A 12,538-nucleotide genomic window follows, 5' to 3' on the forward strand; every position below is an offset into this window, starting at 1 on the left:
TGTAAAGTGGGGAAATGACATCTCTTCACCCTCCAGGGACGCTTCAGTGACGTCATAGGCTATTGTCACCTGGGGGTAGGAGTATGATTCAAAGGCTCTGCACACACGTGCTGTTAATGGGTTCTCTCTGCCCGCCATTCCTCCCTCCTGAATCCTGCAGGCTGCTGGGTGGAACAGAAACAGGGAGCCTGGCCCACTTGGGTTCCATTCCAGCTCTGCCATGGACAGGCTGCTGGGTATGGGGAAACATTTCCCTCTTGTAGCTCAGTTTGCTTAGCAGTGACATGGGTAACGGGGGCAGCGAGGTGATGAGGACCACCTGCTCACCAGGGATGTTCAAAAGCTGCAGCGGCCAGGAGGCTCCATCTAAAATCACAGAGCCATTGTGGGCCTGTCTGTCTTCTACAGAGAAACCTGTGAAGACCAAAAAGAAGAAACCACCACCTCGGGGGAGAGAGGACCCAGGGCAGTCCAACGATGATGGCCTTGCCCCCATAGACCATACCACAGGAACACGCAGGTGCGAGGGGCCCCAGCTCACTGCCTGTTTCCTGACCTCTACTGGGTGTCTAGAGTCTGGGCCTTCTGGGATGTTTAGGCGAGGCCCAGGGAATGACAGGAATGTCCTTTGAAAGTGGTGGGGATCATAACAGGAGGTACTGAGTGCTGACAGCTGTCAGTGTAGATCAGCTCCAGGCTTTCTGGGCTGGTTGAGCCAGTGTGTCCTTAACCCTGGCACTGGGTGACTGTGCATGCTTCTTACACACCACATCCACCGAGAAGCTGCCATTGCACTCCAGCCCGCTGGACGATCAGTGTGACGGCAGGGCAGAGTTCTCGGCTCCACCTTCCACCTTCCACCTGTGTCTCCAGCAGCAAAAGGCTGGGCCAGCAGGCCAGCGAAGATGTGAAAGAAAAGAAGCGACTTGTAGTTCAAGACGAGCCGAGGACGACCCTAAGGCCCTGACTCTGCTGGGCCCCATGCTTCCCTTCGTGGCCGCAGCCCGTGTGACTGGGGGACCAGAGGGAGAGGCCAGTTGGAAGAAGGGAGTAGGGAAGGGGAGCCACTGGCCTGAGAAAGTGCAAGTGGTGGCCTCATTGTCACTTGGGACGATGGGGGCTGTGGCAATTTGTCTCTGCCAGCATAGCATTTCACTCGGGTTCTGCCCTGGTATAGTTCCCTTCCTTCCTCAGGAGGGTCCCCAGCCAGACAGTGTCCTGTCACTCAGGTGTCATCTGGTTAGATCCCTGGGTCCCTGTCCCCCAGCCTCTCATGAAATCCTGTTGGGTGGGATCTCAGCACCTTTGGTGTTTTCTGGACCTGAAGCCACTGTCCCTGCCCCCTCTATCTCCCCATGTCCTCCTCCTGCCTCTTGCTTTGGCTGCCAGTGTCCCATCTAGGTACCAACTCCTGGCCTTGTTTCTGTCATTTGGCTTAACTAGCAAGGGCCGTCTGCGTCTCTAGCAGGTGTCCCTGGCACAGACCATAACATCCCTGATCCACAGGCCTGTCCTAAGCCACTGGGGACTTAGGGACCTGTCACCTGCCACAGGACCTCCTCCTTGGGCACTGAGGACATGGGAAGCTGGCTCTACCCTCAGGCTTCACTGGGGAGTGGAACCTTCCCAGTAGCCAGCATTCCATGCCCTGAGGAGAGGTCCCTGGCTCCTCCTCAGGCTCCTCCTGAGGGATGGTGAGAATGTTCCAGACGCTTCCATACCAGCCATATAAGTACAACAGCCCAGAGGTCTTTCTCACGCCCAGGGAAATCCCCTTCCGTCAGCATCAAGGATCCCCAGTCAGCACTGGGCATTTTGGGTATGATCACTCCTTGTTTGGGTGTGAAAGCTGCTGATACCGAAGATGGAGTCTCATTTCAGATCCAGACCCACATGGAGCCAGGACTCTGGGGTCTGCATGTGCTGGCACATTTGAGGTGAGAACTCTCACTTAGACTGGAGGCACAGCTTCAGATGAGCTGCTGGGTCCCCCGAGGGGTGTGTGAGGCCCAGGCCAGCCTCTGACTGGGACTTGGGTAAAGCAAAGCATGATTTCCTTTCCCCCTTGCCTTAACCTCCTTGTGTAGATCTCTGATGATCAGTCCCCAGCTCATCCTGACATGATTTCCTTTCCCCCTTTGAGAGCATCTGTGCCTTAACCTCCTTGTGTAGATCTCTGATGATCAGTCCCCAGCTCATCCTGAATAAAAGCCTCTACCCTGGGAGCTACTCCTGATCTTGTTTTAGGCCTGTATGGGTGCAGGCTGTCCTGTATATTGGAGAACATTTGGCCACAGCTTTGACCTCTACCTAGGAAGTGCCAATCAGACTCCCAAGGAAATCACTGACAAGGTTCCCAGCTGTCCCTTGGGGTGTCACTCATGGCCAGTTCAACATGTGCCTGCCCTGGGCAAGCCCAGCATGTCGCAGTCCCATATTCCCACAAATTTCTAGAATATAATGTACTCTGAGACTCGGGGAACCCCTTTTGGTGATCTCCTGGGCTATCTGTGAATTGTAGGTTCTCAAAACATAGACTGGCTAGTCAGAAAGGTAGTCCCTTACAAAAAGCAGCCCCTCACCACTGCGTGTGTCTGTGTGTGCGTGTGTCCGTGGGGGAGGCGTGGGGTATGTGTGGGTGTGCATGCGTGTGTGGGTGTGCATGCGTGTGTGGGTGTGTGTCTGTGTGTGGATGAGGAGGCCCGAGGACAACCTCGGGTGGTACTCCTCACATGCCATCCACTTTCTTTTTGAGACAGGGTCTCTCATTGGTCTAGACCTCACCAGTTAGGCTAGTCCAGCTGGCTAGCAGGTCCTCATGCTTGCAAAGTAAGCACTTTACCAACTGAGCCTTCTCTACTGCCCCTATAATCCTCCCTGTGAACTGTGAGCACACCCTGCTGCCTCACCTTACCCAGGATGGGGTTCCAGCGTGAGCCACAGTGCCCTCTGGTGGCTCTATAAAGCATGTCACTCACCCCCTGGAGTTTGGAACCCACTCTGGCTTCCTTTGTGGGGAATTCTAGACCATATGGCTTACAAGGGGACCCCTCTGCTGTCAACTGGGTCCTTGGTTTGGTGGTGTGGGGGTGTCAGATAGGTCTGGCCAGATAACCTGAAATTAAAGGTCACAGGTTACAGGTGGACCGACTAACCTAGTGAAGGCTCCCAAGGCACAGCCTCAATCCTCCCCACTGGGGTACCCTGTACTGCTCCCCACTGTGTGGCAATGGAGATCCTGGCTGCCGCAGGAGTCATCCAGCAGGTGCTGCTGGAGTGGAGCTTGCTGGGCCCCACCTCCTTGCCCCCACAGTCCTAGCAGGCTCCACTCCCTGGCCTGTCTGCTCAGCACAGTTTGGGGCACAGTAGATGAAGACTTGGGGTTAAATGTCTTCGTCTCATAGCAGAAGGTGGTGCTGTGGTGTTGGCCCTTTTTCTCAAAAACCGGAGGAGCACAGGGGGCTCGGAGTTTTCTGGTCTGGGGACACCATGGTGCTGGTGAGGGGCGGGAAGTGCTGTGTGAGTCCAGGGAGAAGGATCAGTAGGGGAATCCCAGGATGCTGGAAGCTGCCCTGTACCTACCATGGTGGCTGTCCGATGACAAGCTGTGAGTTGTTAAGGTGATGAGCAGAGATGGAATTGGAAGGGACAGAGATGGGGTTTTAATAAATTCATCCCTAACCTCCAATAGTGCCCTCCAATCTGAGCTGGGGACAGCAGGATGAAGGCAGACTCACAGGGTCAGTCTAGGCAGGCATGGCGCGGACCCTGGGCCAGGAAGGGTCAGGCTTGCTGCTACCCTCACGGTCTGACTGGCCCCCTCTTCTCCTGCCAGGCCCCTTGGGCATAGGTCTCATTTTTTAAATATTTTATTACTTTTATGTGTATGCGTATATTGCCTGCATGTATGTGAGTGCACCTGTGTCGTGCAATGCCACGGAGGTCAGAAAAGGGCTTCAGAGTCCCCTGGAACCGGAGTTAAGGACGGTTCATAGCCGCCATGTGGGTGCTGGGAATCGAACCCGGGTCCTCTGCAAGAGCAGTCAGTGCTCTTAACCACTGAGGCAGCTCTCTAGTCCCAACATATGTCTTCTTAACAAATTCTTGCTCACATCTGATGCTGCCTCAGCATCTGCACCTCGGAGGACTTCCCAGAACTTTGGGCCTGGCATATTCAGGGCATGACTCCTTCCTGGGCTCTAGAGACTGTACTGGGGCAAAAGAGAGCAACATAGAGTCAGGGAGACTGAGGACAGGAAAGATGCCTGTCCAAGAAGAAGCCTTCAGGTAGCACATGTCCACATGGCTCCACCTCCAGGTCATAGAGGAGGACATCAGCTCGCCAGCAGGCAGGGGAATTGGAAGTGGGGATTCCTGCTTGCTGTGAAGCCAGGGCCACTTCAGACTCAGAGCCTTGAACCCAGAAGGGTAGTGGGGACATTCCTGCCCTAGAGTGGGGCTCTTGGCCCCTACAAGCTGGCTCCCCCTGTGCAATCAGGCACTAGCCAGGACCCAAGCTGCCCAGTGGCCCTTGAAACCTGCCTGCCTTGAGGGAGTTTGAAGTCTGCAGCTGGACATGATGGGTGGGCTGTTTGAGTGCTCAGCAAATCTTCAGCAAACCTCAAGTGGACCCTGAGCACACACACAGCCCTGTAATACTCTTCTTCCTCGAGGGAACAACCACAGTGAGGGCCTTTTCTCTGAAGCCAGGTGGGCCAGGCCCCATGTCCTTTCCTACAGGGCCTCCATGGATCCACAAAGAAAAATCCCAGCTTCAGTTAGTGAGGCCCCCCTCACTTGAGAGCTCTCTTCTCTTTCGCCCCAGGCTGACTTGGTCGGAGAGAAACGTGGCACCCAACATAAATGTACATCACCAGCCTTCCCCTCTGCTCTGGGGAGTCATGTGAAGAGTGTGAACACTTAGTCCTTAGTGGCCCAGCTCCCCTGCAGACCTGGCTGTGGGCTGAAGGCAGCAACTGTACTGAGCAGTGTTTCCCAGAAGCCCACCCCTGACAAATATGTTCTCATCCCTGAGTCCCAGGGTCTAGACCTGACCCGCCGGAGATCATGAGCTGACCTTGTTCCTTCCCCTCTGTCTTCCCAGTGACCCCAGCACGCAGTCACCACAAGCCAAGGTGAGTGCCAGGCGTTTGATCGCCCCAAATGAAACCCACCCAAGTCAACGGGCAATTTATTTTATTTTCTCACGAGCTTTGAATTCAGAAATAAGAGCCACCAACAAGTCAGTTATTAAGTAAAAATGGAGGTGATTACAAAGGAAAACTGTACAAAACGTTAAAAATCTGACTGCCCCGCTGACCTCCTCGGAGGGACCGGGACTCAGGCAGCCTGGGCGCAGCCATCACCCCATCGTCCTTAGGCCTGAGTGGGATGTGAGGACACCCCTTTCTGGGTGTGAGCCTGGCTGGGCCGGAAGCCCAGAGCTGGCTTAGAGGTACACACAGACCAGAAAGACACCATGGCGAACTACAGGTGCCACACAGACTGGGTTGCTGACAGACGGGGTTGCTGATGGCGCTCTGTGACCGGGTGGAAGGCTCCCCCGCCATTCTGCATATTCACAGTTCTCTGTGGGGTGGGGATGGGGAAGGCATCTTTCTTGTGAAGACAGGGTGGGGGCTCTGGAGAGTCTGGGGATCGCCCAGGGGGGCGAAGATCTTGGCATTGTGTCTATGTCAGTCCTTGGCGATGTCCATCAGCCGCGCTCAGACTCATTTACGTAACTTGGTAACATGCATCATCTATCCTAGAACAGCTACAGGGCACAAAGGAACCATCACTCAGAGGGTCATGGAGAAGTGGAAGGGACAGTACAGGATGATGCTAAACCGGGGGCGGGGGTTGCTAGGAAGTAAAAATGAAAACACCATGCTCTGGAGTGGAGTTGGCATGAACACACACTGGGGCAAGGAATTTCCAGGCAAACACACCACACTAGTACCACTTCTTCCTAAGCAGAGAAGGGAAGAGCATCACTCAGTTTCCCCCCATCAGTACCAACTAAAACCGTGGGCTTCAAACACAGACAGCAAAAGGAACAGACACTTTCCCAGAATCCTTCACTCTAGCACGGCTGGCTCGTCTTCCCTCAACCCAAGCTGGTGATGTTGGAGCGGCCACCGGGAGGCGCCACGATGCGGTGACCTGTACGCCTAGGATTGTTGTCATCTATCTGGGCACCTGAAAGGCACAGGTCATCGTGTGGGTTAGATCTGCTCACATCACCCAGGTTTGCTGCCATCTGCCTTTGTGCGTGTGTGCAGCCCAACACCCACCCCAACCTTTCAGGACCTAGTCCAGGCACACCCTGGGAAGCCTCCCTGATCCCCAGCCTGCCTACTGTCAGTGATCCAGTCCTGAGGTCCCCTTCCTAAAACCCTGACCCCAGTAGGATTTACCCTTGAGACAGGTGAGCATTTAGCGACTGCCTACGGTGTGTAGGCAGACTTGGGGCTCAGAGCACTGTGTATTTTACCCATAATTCACAGATGAGGGGTTTGAGGCTCAGATTTTGTGCCTCCTGGGGACACAGTTATTACATCAGGAAGGCAAGACTCACACCTAGACTGGCTCGCCTCCAAAGCCCACCCTCCACGCGGGGCCCCCTGTTCCAGTGGTGTTTTACAGACGGCATATGTGCACACTTCACAAGCCTGTGTTTGCACGTGGACTAGCTGACTTGCCTTCTGACCCTGTCATTACAGGACCTGTCTAGATAAGCCACCAAAAGCCTGGTAAAGTACAGATCTGATTTTCTCTAGCTGTCTCACTGGTGGTCACTTATCTTCCTGGGTAATTCAGGAATCTTGAGGCACAGGACTCAGGCCTATCACTTAAGTCCTTTCCCTTCATAACCCTCTGTGCCTTGCTAGCTAAGTGCCTGTACTATGAAACTATACCCACTGGAATAACCTAGTATGTGATAGTTATGTACAGTGTTACTCCGAGTTTAAAGAGAAAGACGTCACTACTGATACAGGAAATCGGCTAAGCGGTTGGTAGGAAATGTGGCACTTGATAAACTGCCATGAGGCCCCAAGCACAACGCAATGGGCTTCTGAGGGGACTGAGAGCTCAGCTGGAGGACAGGGTGAGGCCTGACACGGATCATTGTCTCATGGTTACCCTTGTTCTAAAGGGAATTTTTCTGTCCATGTCTAATGGTAGGTCTGCAGTGTTTAGTTGCCTAATGAGACCACAGGTCCAGTCTGTAAGCTCCCAGCAAGGCAGCGGTGTCTGCCCCCCAGGGTTATTCCCAGCATGGAAGGCAACCTGCTGGGCTCACTGAGCATCAGATGAAAGCTTGGGCCCGTTTGTGCAATAACACTGGTCATCTTTAAACACCAGAATTATACTTGGGATCCAGTTCCAAGAAAGGAGAGAGACGGCCTGAGGACCCTTGACTTGGCACCCACTGCATGCACTTTCCCTGTAGCGTGCCTGCCATCCCACACTTTAAACTGAAGCTTCACCCTCTCTGTTTCCTGCTACCCCCTCTGTTTGCTAATGTGATACACTGACCAACTTCAGCCCATTGCTTGTTTTTATATAGCTCAGGAACTGAAAATAGTGTTCACATTTTTAAATGGTTGCATCTTAAAAAGCCATTTTAATGTAACATCCTAGACTTTGCCCTGTGGAATTCAGCAGGCTTCCAGGCCTGCCTGCATCTGCCCAGCTTTGTGTCACTCATCATTGGAGTCCTCCCCAGCACCTGGGGCCTCTCTAACACCTGGAATCATTTGCACTTATAGAGTGCATGTGCCCACCCTCACGCAGCCAGCTGATGGAGTTGCAGGCAAGTGTCTCCAAGACTGTATCAGCACTGGAATTTTGTTCACAGCATTTGAAACTGAATTTTGTGAGACCTCAAACAATACCAGAAAACAGCTTGTGGGGATGACATGAAATCCAGATGATGACTCTGCTTCCTAAGCCACTGGGAAGGGACAGGCTGGGGGACTAGAACAGAGCAGGTGCCCAGCAAGTGGCCGGGCCCTTGTCTCATGCCCACCCCAGGCTCCACACTTAGCTTGATGGTGGTAGAGTGATAGTGTCCCAAACCATGTTCAAGCCCAGGACTGACTGGTGTTGAAGTCAAGAATCAACATGCTGGGCCCTAGGAACACTGCCCACACTGTCCCTTGGGAGCACAGCAGGAGGGTATGCCCACACCTCCCCTGCTTCTCCTCCTGTGCTCAAGGCCACATGTCCCTTTCCACAGGAGCCCGGCTGCCATGCAACTACCTGATAAGCTGAAGTTGGACTGGTGGAGATTCCTGATGGGTGGGGGCTGGTGTTTGGAAGGTGAGGATTTGGCAGAAGGAGCAGGAGTTGCATGTTTGGGTGTGGCTGGTACTTCATACACGGGGCCATCGTACATGCCCCTGGAAACCCCATGCAATCCAGAAACCTACAAAGAGAAGAAGGAGATCAGCACTGTGCCTATACCTTCTCTTAAGGAACAGAGTTCTGCCAGCAAGAGGACCTGAGGCCCAACAGACATGCAGGCACACACGTGCCCCACATGTAGATCTCACTTATCACACACAACATGCTCATACATGCCACACTAGTGCACACACACATATACCTACACACAAAGTACATATATATATGTATTTGCACATACATACACATGCTTTCATAAACATGCACACCTGTTCACACATGTTTGCACACATGCACACAGAGCTTCACAGAAGGATCTCAAGTCCATCTCGAAGGAATCGCTTTCTGTGCCGCCCCCTCCCTCCCCTCCGGCCCCCGAAGCCCAGAGCTAATCCTCTGTTTTTGCACAAAATACATGGGGAGTGAGGAGTGTGGATCGGGCTGTGGGTTAGCAGAGGAGGAAGGGGACTGTGAGACAGGGAGGGCAGAGAAGACAAGTCCTGGGTGCTGACCTTCAAGAAAGCAGGCCCACAACTGTCCCTGGGGAGGGACTACCTGTCAGGTAAAAGGGAATCCAGAGACAGAGACATTGCCAGCCACAGACCTGATCATCCTGCCTGCTGGAAATGCCTGCACAACCCAGAGCTAAAACAGGTGACTGCTGGCCAGAGATGCCGCACAGCCCAGGGATCCTTGACAATGGTCATAGGAGATAGCACTGGCTCCGGGCCTCAGGATATACCCAGGGACTTCTGCAAGTCCACCAGGGGCCAGCAATAGCAGGTGACCATGTGCTGACCCCCAGGCTCCTCCACAGCAGGCAAATTTCTTTTTGCACCTGTCCAGGGTCCTTCCCGGAGCATGACTGAGCACCCTCCTGCCCTGCAGCTCTACTCCCTGACTATTGAGGCCTCCATGACCAGTGCCACTTCTCAGCCCCTGCCACCCTGCTCCCCAGGCCTTCCTTCAGACCCCATCCCTTTCCTGGGCTTAGGGTGACCAAAGGTAGGTTCTGTGCAGGTCCCCCCACTCCGAGCCTGGCTCCTGTTCACTGCTCAGTCATGGAGGCAGATACCCAAGCACAATGACCCTCCCCTCTGTTAGCTAGAGATTTTGCATTGGGCCAGGCATCTCCTGGACAGCAGCTGACTGTTCACCAAGGGCCTCAGCTACAGACCAGTGGAGGAGCTACAGCCCACCAAGGAGTGCTGCTGGCTCAGGGCTTTGTCATCTCAGCCAGCCAGATGCTGAGTCCCCTGGCCTACTCTGCCCCTCTGCACACCCATACATGATCTTCCCAGCTGATGACAGTGCCTGTGCATGTCTCTACCTGCTGCTGCCCTTGTGGCAGATGCAGAGGGACAGCAGACAGATGGTGAGCACCTTGTGGGGTCAGGAAGCTAGGAGGGTATCTGGACAACAGTGGTGGTGCCACACTTGATTAACATGGGAATGGAACACACAGATGTACACATGTGCACATATCCTAACATGCAATGCACACAGCCATATGCATGCACACACAGCACATACACAGCACACACAATGGACACAAGCACAGACATGAACACATGCATAATACATGCAAGGGACAGATGCACACATGCATAAATGCACAGTACATGCAAGGGGCAAACTCACACACATGCACACATACATAATACATGTAATGGACAAATGCACACATGCATGTACACAGTACATATGATGAGTGCACATGTGTGAATGCATACATAGCACACGGAGTGGGCATATGTATGTGTGCATGCATACTATAAGCAAGAAGCACAGATACACAGGCAACATGTATATTTGGTCTTTCTGGCACACAACATCAGTTGGAGTGTGGGAAATTGGTTGCTATGGTGACAGTGTATACAGGGAGGACAGCCCCAGTGAAGAGTCACACAGAGACAAGGATGGACCTTGCTTTATGCTTTTCTGGGTCCTCCTTCCTTGGCTCAGAACCTTGGAGGAAAAGGTGGATGTAGACATGGCAGGCGAGGAGGAGAAGGCTGGGCAGAGCAGGAGGGAGCCAGTCCTTGAGGATGCTGGGCTATGTAGTCCCACCATGATGGCTGGGACTGTATAAATCCCTCGAGGCTCTGAGCATGGGGTTCTAATATGGCAATAAGGCTCACCACCCTCGGGTGAGCTATGTGAGGATCCCAAAGATGATAAAGACAGAGCCCAGGGTAGCTCGTGAGTGTCCCTCCTACACACACCCTGTCCTCGCAGGTACATGCCCCTCCCCCTACAGCCCCAAAGGCCCTGCAACCTTCCTGATCTTGTCTGTTGCTCACTGGGGCCTGAGACACAAGCCCAGGCCCAGATGAAGAAAACAGAGGCCCATGTCAACTCTGTGCAGAAAGGGGTGTGGCTCTGACAGCACAGGGCCCTCCTCGAAGGCACTCACCTTGCTCCTGATCCTCACCCGCTGGTAGAGGTGCTCAGGAAACGGCTTCCTCGGGATGAAGCGGCCCACGCCCTTGCTGACGCTGATGTTTCCATCCTCAAAGACAATCTTGCCCTGGCTGATGACCACCACAGGTGAGCCGTGGCACTCCATGCCCTCGAAGATATTGTACTCCACCGTCTGCAAGTTCAAACAGCATAGCTTTACTTCTGTACCTCCCCTAAGCTTTCCTCCGTACCAGCCACATCACACAGGATGCGATTTTTTTTTCCAACCACATCGTAAGTATTTTCCAATGGGATTTTCTTCTCTGTGTAATATTCAGCTGTATATTGACAGCATGCAATGAACAATCTCCCTGTTGGGCACTGGGCTGGCTATTGACTTCACAGAATCAAATCAAATTAGCATTATTCTGGGCATCTCCAATTATGACGCTGCTCCGTTGGATAAGCACTGCGGAAGTTCCGACTGTAATAATTTCTGTGGTATTGCCATCTTCTGTTGGGGAGAGCTAGATCACAAGGTCAAAGGATACGGATTTTCTTAAGGTACTTGTAGCACACGGTCAACTTGTTTGCAAAGAGTGAGACCAGTTATCACTCCTGGACATAGGGGAGAAGACAATGCATGCTTAGTGTCCCAGTGCAGGGCAAGGCACGTTGGTTGTTGCTGTCTTCTCAGGTACAATAAAACAGCAGGTGGGATGGCTCACCATGGTAGGCATGCTTGCCACCAAGCCCAACGACCTGTGTTTGATCCCCAGGACACGTCTACATGGTGGAAGGAAAGAACAGATTCCCAAAAGTTGTCTTCTAACCTCCACAGGCATGCCATGGCATGCACATGCCTTCCCACTCCCCAAATAAATAAATGTCTAGAAAAAGACCAGAGGGGCTGAAGAGTTGGCTCAGTGGTCAAGAGTGACTATTGCTCTGGCAGAGACCCGTGGTTCTCAGGACCCATATCAGGTGGCTCACAACCCTCTGTAACTCCAGCTCCAGGAGATCTGATGCCCTCTTCTGGCCTCTGCAAGCACTGCACTCGTGTGAACAAACCCACACTCACGCGAGTATATACACACAATTACAAATTAAAAATAAAACCTAAAAGATAAAAATAGAAACCAGTGGGGGGCTATGGGAGGGGGCCATCTGGGAAGTGGGTGTACAGTTGAATAAGATGGTTTGGGATGTTCTGTGTGATATACACACACATAAAAATAATCAACAAATTTTTAAAAATGTGTTATATTTGAGGAGGAAGTATGGATATTTACATCATGCTAATTCGTAGAGGTGATAAACATTACCACTGAAATCCACCCAATGACTTCATGGACATACACAGGCGCCAAGGGTCCAAGTGTCAACAGATTTTTAGCAATGTCTTATATTTGAGGAGGAAGCATAAAAATTTACATCATGTTAATTAGTAGAGGTGATAAACATTACAGCTGAAATCTACTTGATGACTTTATAGACATACACAGGTCCCAAGGATCCAAGTGCAATTGATTATGGCTAGTAATAATCAGATACATACTGATTAGAGACACATGCACCAACATCACAATATTATTAGCAAAAACAATGTGTCTTTCTGTAAGAAACAGTATATTTTAAAATGAAATGGAGATCCTTTTTAAAGGTTAAAACCTCATTCAATTTTATGTCTTACAGGGCTTATACTGAGTTCAATATTGTATAA

General features: G+C 52.3%; 1 protein-coding gene and 1 long non-coding RNA gene across 3 annotated transcripts in view; one reads left to right on the plus strand and one right to left on the minus strand.

Annotated features, from left to right (window-relative positions):
• Window positions 1-157: 157 nt before the first annotated feature.
• On the plus strand, window positions 158-2,110 carry LOC108491794. 2 transcript variants are annotated; one of them, XR_001872928.2, is made up of 3 exons: window positions 158-168; window positions 409-520; window positions 874-2,110. It is a non-coding gene; the product is annotated as an uncharacterized LOC108491794 (long non-coding RNA). The 2 variants fall into 2 exon arrangements; XR_001872929.2 differs by lacking the exon at window positions 158-168 and adding an exon at window positions 222-236.
• A 3,076-nt stretch (window positions 2,111-5,186) lies between these two features.
• The window catches only part of Crmp1 (collapsin response mediator protein 1), a gene marked incomplete in the record, with an annotated part of 69,760 nt that continues 62,408 nt past the window's right edge, over window positions 5,187-12,538 (minus strand). The window contains 3 exon segments of the mRNA XM_017803379.2: window positions 5,187-6,201; window positions 8,269-8,434; window positions 10,829-11,008. Of these exon segments, the coding sequence (XP_017658868.1) occupies window positions 6,110-6,201; window positions 8,269-8,434; window positions 10,829-11,008 (438 nt within the window).

The sequence above is a fragment of the Nannospalax galili genome, unplaced genomic scaffold (assembly GCF_000622305.1).
Source record: "Nannospalax galili isolate Female #2095 unplaced genomic scaffold, S.galili_v1.0 scaffold2927, whole genome shotgun sequence".
Classification (NCBI taxonomy): domain Eukaryota; kingdom Metazoa; phylum Chordata; class Mammalia; order Rodentia; family Spalacidae; genus Nannospalax; species Nannospalax galili.